Here is a 24,905-nt window from a genome sequence, read left to right as displayed (position 1 = left end):
GGCTGATAAACAGAAGGTGCATAACAAATTTAATCAAAGCTTGTACAAACACATTTCCTGCTTATCCATTTTGTCTTGCGGCATCTTCAGATGATATATTATAATGGAAAGATGTTTCATCACAACGGTATTCTACTAAGCAGAATGTTCTCTTATCAAGCATTCTCCATTCTCCAGAGATCACTGTAGTGTTTCTTGGCAATGGTAGTGGAGGGCCAGCAAAATAGGTCTCGGAAGAGAAGACAATATTTCTACATAAATATTTTATCCATTCTTGGATATCCTGAGTCACAATGATTTCAAATTATCTGCCTGGAAATACCTATCTTCAACAAAGGTTTGAATTTACTACTTGAATTCATTTTTCTAATTCTTCGTTACTTGTTTTATAGGTAACACATTTTGCATCAAATTACTTCCCATATCCTAGTAGGAACAGCACCTGGCCAGAATATCTGCCATTGACATGCCCCCCCATCATGGTTTATGGAGCAGTTACAGTATATAATAAAAGGCCTACCTGAAACAAGAAGCTAGGAAAATAGGATAGAGAAAAAAAAAGAAAAGAAATGGCAGATTGGACCAAAAAATGACAGAAAACAAACAATATGTGTTTGGGATCAAAAGAATAAAAAGCAAATGAAGAGATAGAATAAGTTAAAAAATTATACCCAAGTATTAAGGAGGACAGAGAAGATCAAATCAAGTATCTTTATTATGCTCATGGTGTAGGGCAGGGGTGTCACAGTTTGACATCCCTGGTGTAGGGACATGATGCTTCACAATACAAGGATGAAACTTATCATTGATTATTCATCAACTGAAATTGCAAATTTAAATTTGCATACTGTAAAAACAGTCATTTATAGAGTACTGTAATGTTTAGCTAGCAATAAATGCAAGAACACCAGGAAATTATAAAACTATAAAATGTTTTAATAAATTTAAAACACCAAGCTTTATTAAATTTATTAAAACTTTTTATAGTTTTATAATTTCCTGGTGTTCTTGCATTTATTGCTAGCTAAACATGAGTTTACCCAGGAATCACCTTTTTATTTTTAATATTCTTAAGTACTGTAATGTTTAGAATAGGGTTTTGTAAGCTGAAGCTTATGTAGAAATTGTTTGTTTCTTTAATAAATACATAATAGCACAATAATATACTGGATGAACCATAACTTGAGAACCAGTGAGCTGTTGGTCTGACTAACTGTCATCTGACTAACTGTCATCTGCCCTTCAGAACAATCTTGGTCTACCTAGATCTAAGGCTAGTTTATTAGGATAAACATTGCAGCTGAAAATATAAGAGCTTTTCTAGACATTTGAAAAAAATAAGAGTTTTTGTTCTTCAATAGTTTAAGGGTAATTAATAAAGAAGCTTGTCTTTTGGGAGTCAGATGTCCAGAGTAATTGTTCTAAAAGAAGTTCTGGCTCCTACTACCCACCTTAGAAATGGACATAATTTTTTTAAAATAATATAAACATAATTAGCACCTTTAGTTTTGTTTGGTTTTGGTATTATGTCATTGCCAAGATCTCTCTGGTGGCAAACCCACCAGCACAAACAAAAAAGCAACCCACCAGTGTTAGGAAAACTGTTTTTATTTAGAGTTGCTGCTTTGATATAATTAAAAAATATTTTTTATCAAATAATCCTCAGAGCAGCCTAATTCAAGATGCTAATTGCCTTGCAACTTCATTTAATAAACTAAGTCCCCCCCACTCCTATAATAAGCGTTCCCCCTCCCCCAAGGACTTGTGAAATCTGAATTTCACAACAAAATATCTTTTGTGGAGTTAAAAATTCCATAAATACCCAAGTCATTTAAGGTAGCATTTTTTTTGGCCAAACAGGGGCAACATGACTCATCTCCGGAGTCAGCGAGATCAAAATTTTCCAGCCTGTCCTAAAGAACAATACGACACTAAAATCCTATCAAATAATCATGAGAAGCGATAGTGACAGCAAATGAGTCAATTTTATGCTGCGATATGGAAAATATCAGTTAAACATAACCCCTACAGAAGCTCTTTTGGAGTCTTCCATCATTTTTAAAAGTGAGAAAGGGTTCGGGGGGGGGGAGCATTAAGAAATACTGAGTAAAAGAAGTGACATAAAGTTGAAGAGGAAGCAGTTAATAAATGAGGACGAATCGAGAATCTGTTGGGAAGATCTGTTTTCTCCTCCAACTTTTCCTCTTTGCCTCCATCTCTTGGTTGTCAGGGTTCTATCAGCTCTCATTTTTGAATATACTGCATATTTGACGAAAAAACATGGGAAACGTTGCTTCTGGTGCATTCGAATACCTGAGAGCGAACGAATATGGATTTAAACCCGAATGAAAAAACCAGCGTTTTTTTATTATTACTTCCAAGAAAACAAACAAAAAAATGCAGAGTTCAAAAGCAAGCAGATTTTAATTTCTAAATTAACAATTGGATTCTTCTTTCCGCCGGCATCAATTGCCCGGAGGGGAACATCTCAGAAATTATTTTGTTTTTAAAATAAAGCGTACGCTACACTCTGCAAATCACTCCCCGAAATAAACGAACGCTCAATCTGCAAACTGGGAATAAGAGAGGGAGAAATGGACTACACCACTTCGCCCTTCAAAGGGGAAAAATTCACATTATTTTAGTGTTTGCCTATGTTATGCTGATTTCCTATAAACAAGAGAATTGCTGAGGAGACAAAGAGATGGAGTTTAAGTCTTTTCTTTATCATGCTTGCTTTCTAGTTCCTTTTATTTTTAAATTCTTGAACATTCAAAATAGGTTGCCTTCCCTAAGGCGGAATGGTTCGGTCTTCCCGCGACCCCAGCATCCAACCATTAAAGCCATGTGGGGCTTGCTTTGAAGGGAATCTCCAACAGATTTTTCGCTGCGCTCGCTCTCGGCAGACCCTTCATTTTCCGTCAATTCACGCTTTGCCCCACCTCCCTTCTGTCTCGCGCCCGTTGATTGGCTCCCGTTGCGGCCGTTGATAAGGCCCCGCTTTCAAAACTCTCTTGCGGTTTGGCCCGTCAATCACGTTCCGAACATAAAAGCAAGAAAGGAAGTAATTGGGGTTTGGGGGTTTCTGTCACTCTAATTCTTCGTTGCGTCTTTCCTCGCCGAAGGAGAACGATGTTTCTTTTAAAGAAGCAAGGATAATTTCCAGAAAGAAGGCATTGTTTTCTTCCCAGTAGATGCAATTGAAATCAGGGATGGCTTTCATGCATTCATTACACTTAATATTTTAGTTAAAACTTGGCATCTGTTGCATTTTACTGCTTTCTGCCCTGCTTGGAGTTGGCTCCACTTTTGCTTTGTTGCTCTACAAAGTGTCCTGACTGAATTCAGGATTTGGCATATTACTCAATTTTTATGGTTTTGCACACTGGCTTGATTTGGGAACATAAAAGCATTTTATAATGCTGCAGCATGAAGAAGTGTTAATGTAGACCGGGTCTCAAACCTTCCAGGAATAGAAAATAAGAGTCAACAAAGAGAGCTGAACATGCGGAGAGTGTTTCCCATATCCATGAATATTTCCAGGTGGATGATCCAGGTAGGCTTGCATTAGCAATGTGGAACCAAGTATATGTAATCTCAACCTTGTAACTGGGACAGGGAAAATCCACACTTGCTTGAGGAACAGTGCAATAAAGAACACCTACATAATAGCATACAGTATACAATTCACAGTTAGACAGACAATAGAAAAAACATTGTAAGATCAGATTGCAATTTACAATATACTGTTGCAACGTTGTTGAGGCAAACTGATTTATCAAAAGCAGATTTTTTATAAAAATGGGAATGTGCAGCAGAGTTTCGTGAATATTCACTCAATAATCCCATTGGAATCAGTAGGATATATTCATGAAAATGGAATTACAGATGGGACTTCCAAAATTCATTGAATGTCTGGATATCCTAGAGCAGTGGTTCTCAACCTTTTTATACGGCGACCCCGGACATAAGCAGGCGGCGCCCCTGCGTGGCACGCATGCGTGACGCCGCCCCCTGCGCGGCACGCATGCGTGCCCCCCGCGCGGCACACATGCGCGACGCCATCCCACGCACCGCCCCCTGTGCGGCACGCATGCGCGGTGTCGGCCCATGCACAGTGCGCATGCGCAGTGCTGCCCCCATGTGCCGCCCCCTGCATGGCACGCATGCACGGCGGCGCCCCCTGACAAAAAAAATGGCGGATCGCATTGTTTGGCGACCCCCATGAAATGGTCGATCGACCCCAAATGGGGTCGTGACCCACAGGTTGAGAACTGCTGTCCTAGAGTAACTTTTACTGTGAAATATATATGAATAAAGTAGGGTTTTAAAAAGAGATTAGACAGCCAGAATGGTGTAGGATCTCCTGGTTGCGCACCTTTGAAAAAGCAACTTTGAGCTTCAGCAGGGAGTTGGACTAGAAGATTTCCAAAGTCCCTTCCAACTTTGTATTCCATTCTGTATAGTGGTGCCCTCTTGAAGATACTAGGATTATAGGAAGGAGGAGGACAGGAACCAGAATAACAGAGTTGGAAGGAATCTTGGAGGTCTTCTAGTTAGCGAGTTAGCGGGTGGCTGGTTGAAGAGGGACAGTTGCCATCTCCGGGGCATGGCGCGCATGCCCACAGAGAGGGCTCTGAGTGCCGCCTCTGGCACGCGTGCCATAGGTTTGCCACCACTGCCCTAGTCCTTCTTTTCATTAAACTAGATATATCCAAATTCCTGCAACTGTTTTTCGTATGTTTTAGCCTCCAATCCCCTAATCATCTTGGTTGCTCTTCTGAATATCCACACATGTTACACATCTAGGTTTTATATCCACACAGCCATGCATCTATGTTTTCTTACAATATATGATTTTTAAAAGGGGCTTGTATTTAATTGAAAGAAGTGCTTTGTTTTATAATATCTCTTAAAACTACATTCTGATGCTTGTTTTAGTGTGATGCCAAAGGTGCCAGTGCTCTCGCCAAACTGTCCTGTAAGCCTAGGCTATTTTACTGAACCTGAATCTCTGGAAGGGCAATTACTGAGATATGCTGCTGAGGGCAAGAGCAATAAGGCCAAGATATTATTAAAGAGAGGTAAATCATGTTTGTTGTGTGAGTTACATTGCATCAATAGCTGCTTTTTTGTAAGAGTTAGAACTCTAGCTGGGCATCATTCATGTGATGAAAATAGAGGATATAACCTGCAAAGTTTGTCTTATTTTCTATTCTATATTTCTAATATGGGACAGGAGATTTAGTTATAGTTGAATCAGCTCATTTTGGTGCATATACAGATAGTCCTCAGTTTACGACCACAACTGAGCCCAAAATTTCTGTTGCTAAGCAAAACATTTATGATCTTCCTTGCCAGTGTTCAGTTAATAATATGGTTGTTAAGTGAATCTGGTTTCTCCATTGACTTTGCTTGTCAAAAGGTTGCAAAAGGTGGTCACATGTTTCTAGGACACTGAAACCATCATAAATATGGGATCAGTTGCCAAGTGCCTGAATTTTGATCATGTAACCGTGGGTATGTTACAATGGTCATAAGTGTGAAAAATCATCATAAGTCACATTTTTCAATGCTGTAACTTCAAACAATCATGAAATTAACTGTTGTAAATCAAGGACTACCTGTAATGTTACAGTATTATTGCTGTTGTTGTTAACATTAATTTATTGGCTGTCCAATTCCAATGAACATGCTTTCAGAAAAAAACTTTTGCTGTTATTCAGTGTGACACATGCTTCCTTCCTTAGGTGTGGAAGTCGACAGCCACAATGCAGCTGGACAGACTGGTTTATATATTGGTGCCCTACTGGGACATGCTTCTGTAGTTCAGCTGTTTCTACGCTTTGGTGCTAATCCTAATCAGTGAGTGATACAGAATTCCTAGAGAAATTAGTTCAATATTACCGGTACAGTTAATCCCCGAGTTATGGACGTTCACTTAACGCTCGTTCAAAATTACGTGATGAACATCCCTAGTGCTTACGAGCAAGTCCCGAAGTTACGAATATTGCAGCACTGTGGCAGTCATTCGCCCTTAAGAGCAATCGCAGTGGCACTGCAACATTCACCCTGGTTATTCCCTCCCCCACCCCGGATCTCCCTAGGCACCAGGCCTTCAATATTCACCCTACGAAAATCGAGATCCTTCACTTTCTTGGCTGCTCTAGGCCTTCGGTGTGTTCGCTTAACAAGCTGTGTGCGTTTTAACAAGCAAGGGAGTAATCTTGTTCGAGGTACAAGATTCACTCTACGAGTTTTCAAGTGACAAGTGGAATGGGCAGGCTCCATTGCACTCGTCACTCGAGTACTACCTGTAGTTATTCTTTTGCAACCTTTCTGACTGCAATTCTTCTAGAATAGAAATATATTGTAACATCCCAATGCATACATTGTTTCAGATATCTACAGATGTTCATTTCTTTAGGACCAATTCCATCATTCATATACATTTCTCAGCTTTGCAGCTACAGTCCACAGATAATGGTGACTAGAAGTGACCTAGCTTTGCTGTGGAGATATCCTCTTTCTCCTTCCAACTAACATACTAACAAGTCTGTTGGAGATGTCCACCCAACAGCACTTTCCCGTTCCTATAGTGTTTTAAGGGGGATGAGAGTGATGACTTGTCCCGGCTGTCCCAAAGACAGGATTACATCTAATGTGTCCATGTTGTAGAACGGTATATTTGCCATTCGGCATGAAAAGCAACATCTTAATGGAGGTTTTCGAACAATGACTGAGTAGCTGTCAGTTGATGAGCTAACCTTGTATCAATTACTGGGTTAGCTTACAAAGCAACTATATAATTCAAACAAGAAAACTAGCAGAAGAACATATGATTTATATATTGAGGCTTTCAAGTTAGTTTTGACTCCTAGCAACTGCTTGGACAGGTCCCTGCAATTTTCTTGGCAAGCTCTCAGAAGTGTGGTTTGCCACTGTCTACTTCTTAGGGCTGAAAATGACTGGCCCAGTTGGCCTTGAACCTAAGGCAGAACTGGTCTCCTGGTTTCTAGCCTGATGTCTTAACCATTATGCTAAACTGGCTCCCAAACTGAGCATCTGCCAGTTGAAAATTAGATTGCACAAGTCTAGTGATTTAGACACGCAATCCCAGGAAAAACAGCATTTGTCTTCTTCACAATAGATGCTACTTATGTGTTCTCATTAACAACCCAAACTTATTTTATTCTTCAGATCCAGATCACTGCCCAGCCCTAAGATGCTGCCCAGTATCACTGCCCAGTACACAAGATACCTTAGCTTAAGAAGCCACTAAGCCCAAGCTACTGTCATACCAACTCCTATTCAATCAACCATGACAAACTTGGTAAAATAGCCCATTCGCCGCAAATGAGATCTATTTGAGTTGTTTCCTGTAGTTGATATCTACACCTCTCCATTCTCTTTCTATTCTATGAATCCCAGTCGTTGTTACGATGGTAGCACACCGGTCCATGCAGCTGCGTTTTCTGGTCACCCAAGACTTCTCAATAGTATCCTGCAAGTGGGAGGAGATTTAAGATTCCATGATCAAAAGGGTCGGACTCCTAAGGACTGGGCCCAGCAAGCTGGAGGTGAACAAAATGCAAAGGTACAAAGTTCATAAGATTGATATGGATATAATTCTATGAAATGCATTAGCCTGCTAGAAGAATAAAATATACTAACTTAGTAGTAACTGATCAGGAGTAATGGAGAGCTCTTTCTGTGTTTGAAAATTCACCGTTTTTACAAAATTGTGAAGGGAGATAGTTACAGAAAGACTTTGACTTACAACCTCAGTTGGGACCAGAATTTCTATTTCAAGCAATGGGGTTGCACCTGATTTTATGAGCTTTTTTGCCATGGTTGCTAAGCGAATCATTGGAGTTGTTAAGTGAATCATGCATTTGTTAAACAAATCCTTCCCCCGTTGACTTTGCTTGTCAAAAATTGGCTGGGAAGGTTGCAAAATAGCAGCCACAAGACCCTGAGGTATTGAAACTGTCATAAACATATGTTGGTTACCAAACCCCATTTCAATTACATGACCTTGTGGATTCTTTGACAGTTATAAGTTTGGACAGGTTATAAGTCACTTCTTTCAGTGCATTGTAACTTTGAAAAGTTACTAAACCAGTGGTTCTCAACCTGTGGGTCGGGACCCCATTTGGGGTCGAACGACCATTTCACGGGGGTCGCCAAACAACGCAGTCCACCATTTTTTTCCCCCTTTTCCTTAGCTGTGCTACTTCCTTTTATTCTATTGGCTTTTGAAAGCCAATAGAATAGACTCTCTTGAATAGAGTCTAATTCTATTGGCTTTCAAAAGCCAATAGGAATTGTCCAGGCTGTCTTTGCCCTGCTGAGCCCGCCAAAAGTCCCATTCTGCAAACGGTGCTGTACCAGTTGAGTAGTCCTCGACTTACGACCGGTTGAGTAGTCTTCGACTTACGACCAGTTGGGGGTCGCGGCATTAAAAAAATTGAGAACCACTGTACTAAACAGATGGGTGTAAGTCAAGGATGACCTGTTAATATTCTGGTGGCCATTTTAGCTTCTATGCTGTATGCAGAGGCACGAGCAATGCTCTTCCCCTAACAATCCACTTACTTAGCCAGCATGCATGTAGTTTATGATACCAGGCTATTGATTATATGCAAGGATTTTGCCGAATGAGGTCCAATGTCTTTCTATTGCTTCTAGGTTATGGACATCATGCAACAGTACTGTGCTCAGATGGCAGCACAAGTGCAGCACGGCGATCAGTCACTGTACTCAAAAAATCTAGGAGCATCTTCACGCAGTTGGCGTTCCTCTTTCACCTCACTTTTATCTACCTCTTTCTGGTAACTTTATTCTTGGCTGGTTTTATCCCCAAACCTCGTTAAAGTAGATTATATAAGAAAAATCATAGTTTGACTGAACTGACCAAATGTATAATCCTTTTGTGTAATATGTCCCAGTGAGTGTATATTTTTAATCTACACTTATGAAAGAAAGAAAGAAGAACAGCATGTCAGAACAGCATGTGTTGGAAATTACCATCCCATAAATAAGCTGTAAAAACGGAAGTTCCAAAAACTTCATGTTGTTCCAAAGCAAAGCAAAAAAGCCCCCAGAACATTATTCAATGTCATTTCTTCTCACTCGGTGAAGTCACAATAAAGGGTTATATCCTGGTGAGATTTATTTAGTTATTATTTAATTTTAGCGCTTGTAAAGATATGCTGTAATTTCTTTCTGGTGCAAACAGTTTGAATGGGGGCTTAGGGCAGTGCAGACCTAAAAACTGACTTGAAGAGATATTTCAGACCTCACTCGAGCAAAGCACTCATGAAAGCAGCCATACTTTTTTTCAAAACCCGAGAAAATAGATTGCACCTTATAGATTTTTTTCCCTGTCAGCAAGAGAAACCGTCCATCTCATTTTCATATACTGAAAGCTCAAAAGAATGTGTCTCAAAGAAAATCCTTCCTCCCCTCTTGTTGTAGGTATCTGGACTGTCCCCAGATGTTTGCAAATGTGAAGAAGCCATTTGTTGGATATGGAAATGTAAGGAAATTACCTTGAGTAGTGTAGTTCAGTGAAATGGGAAGAGCATGTACTGATCTATAAAGTGAAATGCTAAGGTGCATGCTTGTTCATTTCTTTTTTCAGCTCTATCCAAGTAGATACGAGCAGCCACGGATGGCTGCCTTCCTATCCATTGCTGATAATAACGAACTGATCAGAGGACAAAGAGAAGCAGATTGGAGTTATCAGAATGGACCATTTACACTCATGAGGAAGTAAAGCTACATTTTGAGTTGCTATGTACTAGTCCCTTCTGGCTTGTTCCTTCCCATATTTTTAGAGATAATGAAATATAACCTTAATTAACTTGGAAGACCCAGTTCAAAAAGTGGTAGTTAACACATAGTAAAAGTCTTCTCCTGAATGAAAATGTGGTGACATGTCATATAGTTCCATGATTCGTCTTTAATATTTCCCATCTCATTCAAGTTCAGAACATTGTTGCCAAGCTTTGACTTACACTGAACTTCCAAGGAGAGAGTAAAAATACATATGCATCTAAATACACAGGAAAACAGAACCAATATGCAGCCACTTTACACAAATAGAGATGCGTAGCTTGGTAGTCTGGCAGAAGCGATGGCTTGCAAATACTGTCAGCTGACGAGTTATGATTCTAACTCTTCATTTCACAATTTTGCGGAGAAAAGGATTAGGACTCTAACTCCAATTCCTCCACTATGACCTCTATTTCTAGCTTGCTATGGAATGGACAGTTGGTCACTGTGAGAAGCATCAAGCCAGAGGCACATCCCAACTCCAGTAAAGCACGTCGCACCATGGACTTGCTCCTAGCTGAACAAGAATACTGCAGGTAGCTCCAGTTTGCGGGCATCGGGAATACGATGGATCGAAGAAGGATCTATTGATGTGATTTATTTATTCAGGCTTTCCTGGTTACAATCAAGAGATGTGATCTGTGCGGGCACTCAGAGTAGATGTGGTATTTAACATGACTCTTGTGTTACCTGTAGCCAACTTCGCCATCCCTATCTACTGCTCCTCTTAGCTGTGAGTCCATCCGTGGATCTCCAAACAATCCAGCTTGTCTTTGAAAGAGTGGAAATGTGCTCCCTCTACTATGCTTTGCACTGTGAGGTAAGTGGCACAGTCAGGAAAGTAGGCTGCTCTTCTCACTACCCAGAGCCACACACTTCCCTTCTTACTTTCACTGCAGAATCCTAGCTCCCCTGCATCCTCCGCTACAGTGCATCTACTCCTCCAAGTCTCTGAAGCACTTTTGTTTCTGCATTCTCGAGGCTATATCCATCGGGCTGTGACCTCCCACGCCATACAGCTGGTGAGACCTGGCCTTGCCAAGCTCACTAACCTTGAGCACATGCAACAGAGGTTAGTTGAAGCCTGTGCCGTTGTAGCCGTTCGGATACGGTTTTGCAGGAATCTTGACAGCATGGATTCTGTTTCAGGAGAGAGAAACTCTGTTTAACTTGGCCTATCCCACCACCTCCGCTTCTCTACAACTGGTTACCCTTGGAAGTCATCAGAGACCGACCAGCCTCTGTGAAGTCTGACTTCTACAGTTTCTGCACAGTAATTCAGGAAATCTTCACAGGTCAGTTTCCGGCATAGGTAGAAAAATCACAGGTAGAATGAACTAATCAGTTGTTCGTGCAGAGCAAATTTGCTGCAAAAAAAAATATGATGTGAACATGCTACCCAATATGCAATCTGTTAAAAATGCTTTCTTTTCTGGAAAGATCATGTTGATTTTAGCCTTATTTAGCCTCATAATCAGTCTTGTGATTCAACCAGTCAGAAGATCAACCGACCACCCAGGACCTATATAAACGAACAAGACATTTCACCCCAACCCTCCACTGAAGATGTTACCTAGTTTGGCAGCAAAATGTCCGGAAGCTAAACAGCAAGCTTGGAGAACAGACCCCTGCCAAAACCTATAACCCGAGACACAAATATTCTCAACAATTTCTAATTTTAGCCTTAATTATCTTTAAAATATGACTATTGAAGTCAGATTTAAATTAGACATGCCATATTCTGTAGGGCCACGCTTGGATGTTTAGATCCAGTTTAATATTGTACAAACAAGCTCTAAAATAATCAATTGGAAATATGTCTAAGGACTAGAATTTAGGTGCTCTTTGATCTTTTTTGCCCTTACTGTCTTCCTGTGGAGAAATCTTCTTTATCTGGTTCAATTTCTTGAGGTTAGGGCACTTCAATCTATTTCTTAGATGTAGTTTTGACTATTGGATTACTTATTAATGATCCAAATAACAAGATCTTTGTAATAATTAGAATCTGCATGCTTTTAAAATTATTCAAAAAAAAATGCATTATCTACTAACCATAAAAGCAAATAAATCCACACGAGCTTGGAAAAAGATGCTGCTATAAGTACTGCAGTAAAATTACGCTGCTTTAATAATTCATTAAAGGTGTTTCAAATTATTTTTAGGCACAAACCTAGTAATAACAGCTAGGAGTATGCTGTCGTGACCAAAACTGTTAGGGTAGATTCAATAGTCTTCCTAAGCTATCGTTTATGATTTTATATATTAAACAATGCCTATTTTCAGGGGAAATTCCATGGGATGGATTGGATGGCCTTGATGTGAAAGAAAAAATGGAGGGAGGACAGTCTCTCTTAACTGATGCCCGTGTCCCTGAGCCATTTTATGAGGTGGTCAAAAGTGGCACAGCTTTGAAAGAACGTGACCGGACAGGCACTTTTCCTGACTTACGCTACTTACTGCGAGCAGCCCAGCAGGTAAGGAGCTCAACTGCTTAAATTTTGAGTTATTCCTAATCCTATTATCTGCAGAACCGATGGAAGTATGGGCCTTTCCTCACTATATAGAAAATTACTAGACCAGAAAAAAAGGAAAGGAAGAATAACACTGTCAAAGACATTGGGTCTATGTATTGAGAAGGTCTAAAGGTCCAGTTGAGACACATCCATTCATGAGTTTCAACCTTAAAAGTTTTCAACAATGCCTACTAAACCATATTTACCTTCCTGAATTCTAGTCCTAGTTCTTCCTACACTCTCTGCATTTGCACACAGACACTGGAATCTTTGAGTCAACTAATTGATCTTATTCCTTCTTGAATTAATGTAGTCATCGTTAGGCTGCTTCATATCTCACACACCCATCCAAGCCCCATTCTCAATTCTTGTCATTGCATTGTTTTTACACTCATTTTGCTCTCTTCCGCAACATTTAAGCCCTTGTGATGAGGTCTGCAAAGGGTGTTTGAAACCTGCTTCATGATCTCGCACACCCATCCAAGCCCCATTCTCAATTCTTGTCATTGCATTGTTTTTACACTTCATTTGCCCTCTTCCGCAACATTTAAGCCCTTGTGATGAGGTCTGCAAAGGGTCTTTGAAACCTGTTCTTTCCACATCTTCTGAGATGTAGCTTAAATCTTGCTAGGAGCTTCTCACCTCAGAAATGTGTCCTATTATCAAAGGATCCCAACTGGTCCTTTTAGTACCATCTACAGTATGTAGCCAGTTTTTCATTTCCTGGAGTCTCTATTTTCTGGGCCACATCTTTCAATAGGAAAGAATGAAGTCACTATATATGCCCCACTTGGCTTTTTGCCCATGCTTCATACTTTTTTGCTGTCTTCAAGGTTATTGAGTCTAGTCATTTAATGAAAAGTATCAGCTTGTTGTCAGGTGAGACTGATAGTAGAGGAGATCTACACACATTGGCCCAAAAAAGCCAGCAAGAGCCTCCTGAGTTTATCTATTACTGGTGACATAACTTTCTTTGACAGTTGCTATAGAGTTGGATTGTAAGAGTTGGTGCCAAGATCTGAATTCTCCTCCCCTGAGCACATAATATTCCAGCATATTCCCCTCCTCTAATTTGCAGTCATAAATCATGTTCTCCAATTAGTTTGAAGGGCAAAGTTTCCCTTCCATTCTGTGGTTTCTTATCTTAACTAATCCCCACGCACATTCTTTCTCCTCCCCTCCCAGCATCATCTAATTTAACTCTAAAAATACCACCCAGCTTATACAGAGAGTGGCTACCTCTTCATATTTTGTCAAAGCAAGAACATCCAATGTTAGCAGCGTTGACAGTTGGATTATAAGATCTCCAAGGTCCCCTCCAACTCCATTATTCTGTTAAGTTCTGGTGGTGAAATGTAGCAAATTTTACCTTCACTATGACTTTCAGATGCTGTCAGCATAAGGGGGGGGGGGACACAAATACTGGTAGAGCCAAGGCCCCTTTCCTCATATACACTGCTTAAGCTTCTTTTTAGAAAAGAATAAGAGACTGTTGCATCTCTTTTTAATTTTTATTGATCATGAACAAAAATCATAAGCAGTATTACTTTTACAGGGTGCTGTGGGAGATTTTCCTTTGCTTTCATCAACAGCATCTTGTCCAAAAAAGCTTTGCATGTGGGCAGGACAAACGGTGTCCACTCAAGACTCTGGCCCCATCATTCCTGAAGGTCAGTTTCATGCCTGATAGTAGTATTATGGGATGCAAAAGGATATTAGCTTCATGGATTCCAATGTAGATCTAGAGGCCAAACCGAAGTAAATGTTGGGTTTGAGAATGCATGTTAGAATCTATACTCAGATGTGAATTTTAAGTTAAGTCACTAAATGAGTTCATCCATAGTCTTATTTTAGCCACAAATTGTTAAATTGCTTATGAAACAGACCGGAATCTGCTTCTTTGGCCCAGAGGCAAAGGAGAGAACAGAATGACAAAAACAGTGTTGTATCGCAAGGCCTACCCTTCCTGTATATGTTTGCTGAAGTTGCCTGCACTTTTATATAAAGAGAAAGAGAGGATGATATGATGCTACTTTTGTTATTCTGATGAAAACAACAGGATCCCATGGACACCCCATGGTTTGGCCTGTTCTTGATTTGTTCTCACTCTGTTTTGCTACTCTAGTTTTGCATCCATGTAGAAAAATGGATAGTCTTAGAAAATAGCCCTACAGAATAATTTAAGGGGGAAGACTCTGCACCCTTTTGCAAACCATGCTGAGGTTAACTAGACTCGAGGCAACAACAAACTACACTTTTCAGAATCTGATTTATAAAATAGCTTTGGGGAGAAGTAAACTCCAAATGAACAGCTATGTAGGTTACAAAAAAAAAATAATCTCATATAATGTCAGATAAGACAAATAAAACTATTTCTATGCTAACAACTATTTGTGTAATAGTGCAATAATTTTAATTGGAACAATAATATGAATTGGAAAAAAGAATGTTAGGGAATTGCCGAGCGGCTGTCCAAATGAAATCAGAGACACTGACACAAACTTGTAGTTTTATATAAATAAAAATATTTTACATTTATATTTACAGCAGACAAGATAGTCAGGAACACAGGAACATCATGAAGTAAATCAAACAGCATACAGAGCACACAGAAGAAAAAGGTGGGGAGGGAAGGAAAATCCCCCCTTTACACCCACAGCAACCAATCATAGTATAGATTGCCTCATGCATGAGCTAGTTCTCTCCAACCAATCAACTACAACTGTGTGTTATGGCCCATTGTATACTTTGCCGTTCAGCTACTAAATTCAATATCCTAACAAAGAAAATGGGAAATCATAGATAGGAGGAAGAATGGGGAAAGAGAAGGCAACAGTCTAAATTGGAGCTAATGTATAACCTTGCTCAATAGTAGTAACTGTGAGAGGGACCTCGGAGTCCTAGTGGACAATCACCTAAATATGAGCCAGCAGTGTGCTGCAGCTGCCAAAAAGGCCAACACAGTGCTGGGCTGCATTAACAGAGGGATAGAATCAAGATCACTTGAAGTATTAATACCACTTTACAATGCCTTGGTAAGGCCACACTTGGAATACTGCATCCAGTTTTGGTCACCATGATGTAAATAAGATGTTGAGACTCTAGAAAGAGTACAGAGAATAGCAACAAAGATGATTAGGGGATTGGAGGCTAAAGCATATAAGGAACGGTTGCTAGAATTGGGTATGTCTAGATTTAACAAAGAGAAGGACGAGGGGGGACATGATAGCAGTCTTCCAATATCTCAGGGGCTGCCACAAAGAAGAGGGAGTCAAGCTATTCTCCAAAGCACCTGGAGGCAGGACAAGAAGCAACAGATGGAAACTAACCAAGGAGAGAAGCAACCTAGAACTAAGGAGAAACTTCCTGACAGTTAGAACAATTAGCCAGTGGAACAACCTGCCTCCAGAAGCAGTGAATGCTCCAACACTGGAAGTTTTTAAGAAGTGACTGGACAGCCATTTGTTCGAAATCGTATAGGGTTTCCTGCCTGAGCAGGGGGTTGGATTAGATGACCTTCAAGGTCTCTTCCAACTTTACTATTGTTGTTGTTGTTGTTGTTGTTAATATGGAGTAGCAAAATAAATGTATAAATACAAGGATCTAAAAGAACCCATAGACTTTCCATACTTGGTTTTACCTCTGTTGTTCTCTCCAGAAGCACCATACTTTGAGGTGGAGTCCAGCAACAGAAGTGTAGGACAAAGCACATTTAGTGCTCATCCGGGGAGCCAGACAGTGAGACAGGTACAGGTAGGAGCTTGGGTTCAAGTGGATTTAAACAAACTTTCCCCTTTTTCCTCCCGGGGAGGGATGCATCCCAGCACAACATAATCCCTGTTACATGTAAGAGCATGTTGGCTGTTTGTGGAGAAACCTCCTCTTAAAGTAATTTGAATTTTGCTGCAATAGCAATTAGAGTCAAATTTCTATTCTCAGTTAAATGTCTTCAGCAAGATACAAGAAAGGAGGAGAGGAATAATGTTCTTCCCCTCGTGTTTCTAGCTACTGACACTGAGGCACAGGGCCTCAAATATTGGTGTAGACTTACAAAATGTCTTCTGTAGAAAGGAACTGGTCAAGGATGCCCCTCTTTAGGAAACGGGTGGAAGGGACAATTCAGATTAAGTTACATTCCACCCACTGAAGAGCACTCATTTTCATAGTGTTCTGCCTTTTTTATATATATAGAAATATAGCGATCAGCAGGCCGGTGTCCCTAACAAATCTGTAGAACAGCAAAATCCAAAGTCGAACTGTGACAGCACCTGGGAACACGGGAAGAGTGATGAGGAGAAGGCTGAGTCTGATAACACTGTCACGTCAACAGACCTGGTATGGCTTGGTCAGGCTTGAAGCCTTTTTAAGTCTTGATCTTAAAAAGTTGCATTCCCCAAATACAAATTGTAGGAGGAAATGTTTTAGAGTTTTCAATTGATTAATGAGAACTCATTCAATGAATCAAATAAGTTATTTGATTAAGTCCAGGACCCTTTGGATATTTTCAGTAACAATGCTTCCCTGTTAGCACGGTTGTGGGAATTGTAGTCCAGAACATGGGTGTGTGTTTGTGTGTGTACCAGATAGTACAAGACAGGCAAGCTTTTCACTATGAAGGCTGTATGCAATGAACAAGCACGTTCACACTTTGATTCACAATGTCATATACGCAGTGTGTTGATTGTGAATTTCTTTTTATTTGACTGTAAAGCATACCAATCAATAAATGTAATGATTAAAAGTTGTGGCTCTGCTAGGATTTACATACTGCTCCACATCAAAATCTCCAACAGTTTTAAGAAACCTTTCAGCACTTCTCAAGTAAACCATTTCTTTTAATCCAAAGTTTTCCGCTCTGTAAGCCTTCATTCCCTTTTCAACATGATGCTGCTTCAGTATGCACAGTGTAAATGTATCTGTCTTCTTTCCTAGTTCTGGATTGTGTTGCCCTTCACACACAGACACACACACACACACACACACACACACACACACACACACACACATACAAGATTTTTTTCAACCCTGATCTGCATTTTTGGAGGATTTTCCACAAATCAAATTCTGTACAAGTCCTCAACTTACAACCACAGCTGGGACCAGAATTTCCCATCGCTAAGCCAGGTGGTTTTATGACCTTTTTTTTTTGCAATGGTTTTTAAGTAAATTTCATGATCATTAAACAAAATCTGACTTTCCTAGTTGAAAACTGGCTGGGAAGGTCACAAATGACAATCTCATGACCGTGGAATGCTGCAACCATCAGAAGGACATGCTGGTTGCCAAGTGCCCAAATTTTTATCACCTGATTGTGGGGTTGCTGTGACGGTCATAAGTGTAAGGACCAGCCGTGAGTCACTTTTCAGTGCAGCTATAACTTTGAATGGTTGTTAAATTGAAGTTAATCCTAGTCTCTTCTTCTATGTTACCCCACCTGGACTCTTCTCGCAGTTTTTTTTTTTCTTCTTCTTTAGGGAAATAGTGTTGCCAGCCAGGAGGAAAATTTTGTGAACAGCCTACAGGATTCAGCCTGTCTATTGGCAAAGGCCCAAGCATCCTTAGAAAATCTTGAGAAACGTTTTGCATCTGGCATCCATATGTTGGAGTCATTTGTCACCCATCAAAGGGCACCAGGTCGAACGGGTCATAGTGAGAGATCCGTATCTAAGCGGGTGGTGGTGGGTAAGTGTTAATACTGGAAACTGTTAATGTATTTAACAATGACTGAAGGTGTGCTTTCTTGTGTACATTAAAAGTAAGAGCTTTGACCCTTTCCAGTTACTGTAGATATTTTATTCCTTGTAATCTGTGTGCCAGCATTACACAGCCTCTCTGGATATTGTTCAGCACTGAATGCAAATTACTGAACAGATATTGTATGGATCTTTTCTTTAGCAACCATCATGGTCATATAAGTTTTTTCAGACTTTTTCCAATGTTTTTGCCAATTTCCAACTTCCACAGGACAAATTTACTACATGCGTCTTTTATGTTTTCAGATCCTGAGAAGTAAGCCTATTTCAATCTCCTAGTCCAAAGGGAGAAAATTGCTATATTTGACCAGTGCTACTAATACAAACACAATTGCAGTTGACTGCATGAAACGAGGGTTATCTTGGGGAGGGGGGAATCTAGAAAAAGACTTCACAGCATTTTATATCATTCCAAATCCATTTGTGCTTTACTATTGTTTTTCCTTCTAAGTATAGAGTCCAAAGACTCTTGGTGGGTACGTCATACAATTAGAAAGCATAACACATACATTGTAAAAAATATTAGATTATAAATGTTAAATAAGAAATAACAACAACACTCATATTTAAAAAATCAGTTTGGAAGAGTTCCTTCTTAATCGGCTTCTGGAATGCAATTGAGATCATGGCAAAGTTTCAACTCTAATTGCAGAGACTAATCCTTAAAATGAGAGCCATGATAAAGAAATATTGCTTCCTGGTCTCAACCCAGTTATTAACTTCATGGAAGCGGGGGGATTACAGTTCCTTTGGGATCTATGTAGTAGATTTGTCCATACTATTTGGAGAAGGTGATTTTTTAGCTAATAGCTAGACTGTACTACAATTTAGTACTGTACGTGTAATGTAGGAATCCCTCCAAATATAGCTTGCTAATAAAAAACAGATGTGTCACAAAAAAGATATATTTTTAGAAAATCACAGAAACTGTGGAAGATTTGCTATGTAAGTGGAAAGTTTTGAAAAGGAATCTCAGAAGATAACAGGTAGATATCAGTAATGGGGAAATTGATCTTGACTCATAATTTTAGGGAAAGGCTATTTTTGTAGTACTAGAGCTTCGTGCACACAGAGTTATCAAAATACATTTCCTGCCATTACATTCCAAACTTCAGATGGGTTTAGAATAGCAGTGAAATTTTATCGTCCTCCATAGCGAGTAAAGCAGGCTTATTTCCAAAATCCAAAATCTTGGCCTCCAGGAAAAGAGACAGTCAGAAAACTTGGATTATAAAACAGAATAAGGCTGAACAAGTTAATATCTATAAATACTTTGAAGGGATTTTTGATGCCAAAGTGTCTCCAGAAAGCACGGCATGATTATGCCACTTAGGCAGCATTGCAAACTTTTACCATCATTCTTTTCTGGAGATTAAGCGAAGATTACCTGCAGATAATTCTCGATTTAATAACTGGTTGCTTAGCAACCATTCAAAGTTACAGTGGACCCCAAACAGGTATTTGTGCACAGGATTCGAAAATTCAACTATCACTTCCCCCAGCACCATTTTAGTCTCTCGGCAATTGACCCACAATTGTGGCCATTTGCAGCATACTGTGATCACATGACCATGATTTATAACTTTTTTTGCCTGGAAGCCAGCTTTTACTTCCAGTTTCTGGCAAAAAAAAAAAAAAACAACCATTATACACAATCTTTAACAACGATGGTGATTCGCTCAATGGCTGCTTCAAAAAATGTTGTAAAATCTGGTTGGTCATGCAGTGACTTCCTTAACAACTGGTATGACTTCTGGGCTCAATTACGGTCATAAGTTGAGGACTACCTGTAACTAACATCCTTTAGATTGCTATTAACCTGCATCTGTCTCCACTCAGAGAAGTGCAAAAATAGCATCCAGAACCACTCCCTGCAAAACCTTATTGATTTATCAGCTCAAGCCAGAAGAGAGCAACAGGTACTTTTAAGTAAAATAAAACAAAACAGAAAATGCTTTTACTATATTGTTTGGTGGTACTAACCTCCTACTTGTCTGCAGCAAAATCCTGTCTTACCAGAGATATATCCGAGGTTGGATAGCCACACAGAAAGGCCTTTTTGTAACACAGAAAGGTAAGTAGCAGATGTCACAGTCACATTTTCCTGTCTTGTAAAAAGGATTGGCTGCTGGCTTTCAGATTATATTATTCTAGGCTTGGGGACAGGTCTGGGTGTGTTCCACTCTCTAACTCTGAAGGTTAAGTTACCCAGTCTTAGGACATCTCTGACAGGAATTCCATGTAGATGCCCAAAGAAATACTGTTATCCCCAAACATATAAGGACAGGTTGCAGGAATTGAGTATATCTAGTTTAACGAAGAGAAGAACGAGGGGGCACATGATAGCAGTGTTCCAATATCTCAGGGGCTGCCACAAAGAAAAGAGAGTCAAGCTATTCTCCAAAGCGCCCGAAGGCAGGACAAGAAGCAATGGATGGAAACTAATCAAGGAGAGAAGTAACCTAGAACTAAGGAGAAACTTCCTGACAGATAGAACAATTAACCAGAGGAACAACCTGCCTCCAGAAGCGGTGAATGCTCCAACACTGGAAGTTTTTAAGAAGAGTCTGGACAGCCATTTGTCCGAAATGGTATAGGTTTCCTGGCTGAGCAGGGGGTTGGACTAGATGACCTCCAAGGTCCCTTCCAACTTTTTATTATTATTATTATTATTATTATTATTATTATTATTATTATTATTATATTGTGACAAAGAGCAAGGAAAAAATGAAATGTATGTATAGAAGGAAATGGGATTATATAGAAGGATTATATAGAAGGCAGAGAGCTGTGTTTGTTGTCTGCATAGGCATGTTGAATTCTGCTTGAAATTGTGAGGAATTTAATGAGATGTTATTATTGTAAATCTCTTAAGCTCCGTCTGTAATTATGTCAGTTGGCACTACATTATAAGAACATTGTCTTCTGTTTGAAGACACTGAATCTTTGACTGTTACTGTAATCCCTGAAACCTCTTGCCACACAGAAATTGTTAATAAATGTCAACCCTTTGAGGTAAGCAAGAAAGCCCAGAAGGGGTTCTATGAATGCTCTTTATTAGGTAGAACAGAATCTTAAAAGCCCATCGCAATTTCTCCCTGCTCCATCTTTTATCAAACAAAATGAAGATAGAGTTATTTTGACTTTCTTTTCCACCCCTTCCTCTTTTTCAGGAAAAAGAAATCTGCTCTCAGAATCTGGAATTTTTTTATTTCTCATTTTCTGCATCTTTAGCATCAGTAAAAATTCCAAATAGTACCTAACTAGGAGTCCTGCAGGACTACCTCCTTCTCATTTGATTAGTTAGCATCTATGCTTTGAAGACTAAATATATCCCTAAGTTTTATTCTGCCTTACATTTCCTTATTTTGAAATCATACTTCTTGACATTATATTTAAAATGGGTTTATTCGTGTTTCCTCAGATTTGACCTCCTTCAGGAAATTATCCAGGAGTTGAAAGGAACAAGTGACCCCTTCACGGTGAATCACAGTAGGTAGAAAATGGGAATCTTATTTTGGGGAGAAATAGAGCTGAAGAACAAAAGCATGGATATAGTTGTCAATATTCAGTCTTTATTTGTAGACAGATGGAAGAATTCCTTGTTTATTTATACAAATATACAGAAAAGTTCTTTTTGTGTCATGAATTGCAATCGACCTTCTTTGATCTTTGCTGTTTTTAAATAGATGCAGTGTCACTGATTCTGACAATTATCTGTCTGCCTGTTTGTTTGTTTCTTAAATTTATATACCACTCATCTTTCTCCCTCCCCACATTGTGTCAGATACCAGCTATTTGCCTACATTTTTAAAGAACTGATTTACATTTATATCATTAGGCTTTCTTACTTTTTTAACAACACACATGGTAAAGGATTATAAATTATACCATAGGGGAAAGTTAAGAAGCTTGCCTGGCCAGCCTCATGCAAAGGTAGATTTTGCTTCCAAAACTGAATTCAGATTCACTCTTGGAAGGAGTAGAAGCATAAGGAAATATTTCCTGAGCATTTTTGGTCACTTTCTGCATGCTTGCTAGAGATTAAATGATTCCTTATATTCATGTAACAATTAGCGAAGCAAATTTTATAACAATAACAAAGAGGGGCTCTATTTATAAGGAATATATTATAGAGATAAGCAAAGTCTAGTCCCTACTTCACTACATCTTACTGTGAGGAGATCAAAGAGCATCTCCGAAAAGGTATGTCTTGGAAGGAAGCAGAAGGAAGTGACTTTCCATTAGCAAATTGTGTGCAGCAGGCAGAAAGGTGGACTAAGATTTTATATTTTTTTCTATGCTCTGCCTAATGGATTGGATCTCCAACAGGATGAAAGCAGCTGGGAGGTTACACATCAGTGGGAGAGATTTTTAACAAGATTGGAACTTCCTTACAACATGAGGAAATGTGTTGAACTTAAAAACATGAAAATGCAGCAATCAGGTCACATTATGAAAGGATTGGGAAGTGGCTAGTACAGGGGTAGGCAACCTTGGCTCTTTTATGACTCGTGGACTTCAACTCCCAGAATTCCTGAGCCAGCCATGCTGAGGGGAAAGGGAGAGGTTTCCAAGCTGAGCCATGCTGGCTCAGGAATTCTGGGAATTGAAGTCCACAAGTCATAAAAGAGCCAAGGTTGCCTACCCCTGGGCTAGTATATTCCTCCTTTCTTGTAACTTGCACAGAAAGTTCACATTAAGCTAATTTGCATGTGTTCACATAGTTTACATAACAAAATTTAGTTTGCCAAAAAAGCCAAAAACACTGTCACCAAAGATCTTCCTCCTTCTGCTGGCAATCCCTGCTGCCGTCTCCGAAATTAGATTGGTGTTGCCGACTTGGTGTCTTCATTTTTATTCTGCTCCATAAGACAATTTTTATCAACCTTCACAACTTGAACTTCAACCCCCCCCAAACAGCTGGAATTCTGGGAAATGAAAACCACACATCTTCAATTTGCCAAGGTTGAGAACACTGCCATAAGAACTCAAATTTTATTTTAAGCAAACACCCCATTTGGACTTCTTAAGAAATAAAAGTTTTTCAGCATCTAAAACTGACAATATTGTCATCTTTGTGCAGAATCAGAAAATGCATAATCCTAATACAGCGATGTATGAAAATTTGTCCCTATGGGTGGAGATAAATATAGCTTCTTAGCAGAATCAGTGTTTTGCATATAGGAAATCCCAGATTTAACTACTACAGGTAGGTATTTCCAATTAAAGGAACAGGTAGCAAATAAAGGAGAAAGCACTTCCCTGAGGACTAGAGGCATTAGCAGAGTAGACAATACTAGATTGAATTGATATTCATCCTGGTTGGGTATAGAGCAATTGCAAGCTGTTTTTTTTTTATTGTGCAATAGCAACAAAGCATTGCGTTAATGTATTTTTATCATTTCCACAGATCAGCAAGCATGAAGCAGAAAAGAAAAAGAGATTGCCTCTTATCTAAAGAAGGGAGATCTGATCCCCACCACTGGACAAGAGATGGTGACTAGTTAGGTTGAAAAGTAATGACCCCCTCTAGTTCTCTGTTGAAGATAGGACTGAGATAAAAGCATTTTGTTTCTTCAACAGCATAGCCATTGGTATGCATCCTGAGAATTCAGAGTCTCCAGTTCAGAGCCTCATATCCTAGAGTAGCACTGAACATGATGGCTCTTCAAGAGAACAATCTAGTTTTTTAAGAATGAACTAATGCCAGTTAGAGTATTTGAGGAGATCTAGGAGAGCTACAGATCAAATAAAGCTTCTAGTGGATTGATAAGCATACATCACAATCAAAGCTTTTTGTAGTCATTTTTACAGCATAGACTTTGTTCATCTCATGTTCTTTTATGCTTTGAATTCAAACCTGTCCAGTCATGCAGCCTTATACAAATACCTCATTTTGTCATTCTCTAGTGTATCACATTTTATGAAAGTAGAGAATTGCGCAGAGAGGGGGGGTGATCCTTTTCTCCTTACCGTGGTTCTGATGAAAATATTTGTCTCTTAACAAAATCACTTGTTTTTAGCTTAGGTAAAGAATTGCTATGCTCTCATCCTAAGCAAGGTAGCTAAATTTCCCTTCTTGCTCGGATCTCAATTCTGTTTTTTTTTAAAAAAAGGAAAGGAAACACATATATGTTGAAAAATGAACTGTGTTTGCTGTCCCTTTCAAACCATTAACATCAAATTTAGTTTGATCTTAGTCTATTAGTGCTACCGCTATTTACTTTAAAATTTTTGTGTATTAGGAGAATCTTAAACAATATTAAGATATTTTGCTGCCTTTCTCTCTCTTATGAATTCAAAGTTGTTTAAAATGGGGGTTTTGCAGGTTAGGTTCTGATGAGATTGAGGCAGTTTTTTTACCTTTTAAAATATACAGTAATAGTATCTTGTATCCCTCCAAACTACTCTCTGAGTTATCAGTGTTACAAAATAGGTGAGCTTAAGAGAAGTGACAAAGTCAAATTGATTCTTTTTTAAATAATACTAAAGCTCACCTATTTGTATTGTTTAAAAAGAGAATCAATTTGAATTTGTTACTTCTCTTAATTTCTTTATAAATAAATGGAAAAATGTTTTTGTCACTTCTCTTGATTTCTTTATGAATAAATGGAAAAATATTTTATGGTTCACTTGTTTTTTGTAAATCTTTCCCATTTACCTGATGGTGTTGCAAATAGTGCAATAATTTTTTCAGTATTTTTAACTATTTTTTGTTATGGACAGGATTCACTCATAATGGATTCACTCATAACATACTTTGGTAGATTTGTGTGTGTGTGTAAATTCTAGTCCA

General features: G+C 39.1%; 1 protein-coding gene across 6 annotated transcripts; it reads left to right on the top strand.

Annotated features, from left to right (window-relative positions):
• Nucleotides 1-200: 200 nt before the first annotated feature.
• On the top strand, nt 201-24,905 carry LOC120307293 (inactive serine/threonine-protein kinase TEX14-like). 6 transcript variants are annotated; one of them, XM_039341888.1, is made up of 21 exons: nt 220-337; nt 3,471-3,556; nt 4,942-5,084; nt 5,751-5,865; nt 7,432-7,597; nt 8,692-8,834; nt 9,481-9,541; nt 9,647-9,777; nt 10,260-10,376; nt 10,537-10,660; nt 10,740-10,912; nt 10,990-11,135; nt 12,124-12,314; nt 13,909-14,023; nt 16,012-16,106; nt 16,545-16,688; nt 17,828-18,035; nt 19,946-20,025; nt 20,107-20,180; nt 21,531-21,598; nt 23,520-24,905. In XM_039341888.1, the coding sequence occupies exons 3-21, from the start codon at nt 4,946-4,948 to the stop codon at nt 23,531-23,533; spliced, it is 2,304 nt and encodes a 767-aa protein (XP_039197822.1). In that variant the 5' UTR covers nt 220-337; nt 3,471-3,556; nt 4,942-4,945; the 3' UTR covers nt 23,534-24,905. The 6 variants fall into 6 exon arrangements, with proteins under 6 accessions (XP_039197819.1, XP_039197820.1, XP_039197818.1 ...); XM_039341885.1 differs by lacking the exon at nt 3,471-3,556 and having other exon boundaries at nt 201-337; nt 16,015-16,106; XM_039341886.1 differs by lacking the exon at nt 3,471-3,556 and having other exon boundaries at nt 201-337; nt 16,012-16,100.

Source organism: Crotalus tigris, unplaced genomic scaffold (genome assembly GCF_016545835.1).
Source record: "Crotalus tigris isolate CLP2741 ecotype Arizona unplaced genomic scaffold, ASM1654583v1 scf7180000017773.841730, whole genome shotgun sequence".
NCBI classification, from domain to species: Eukaryota; Metazoa; Chordata; class Lepidosauria; order Squamata; family Viperidae; genus Crotalus; species Crotalus tigris.
This window is presented reverse-complemented; position numbering and strand designations above follow the sequence as displayed.

What these genes read in the sequence shown, in the direction of transcription:
- LOC120307293 (XM_039341884.1), top strand. Translation starts at nt 294, where the DNA reads ATGATTTCAAATTATCTGCCTGGAAATACCTATCTTCAACAAAG. An exon ending in CATTTGTTGGATATGGAAAT is followed by an intron (nt 9,542 to 9,646) that starts GTAAGGAAATTA and finishes TTCTTTTTTCAG; the next exon opens with CTCTATCCAAGTAGATACGA. An exon ending in ATCTAAGCGGGTGGTGGTGG is followed by an intron (nt 18,036 to 19,945) that starts GTAAGTGTTAAT and finishes GTCTCCACTCAG; the next exon opens with AGAAGTGCAAAAATAGCATC.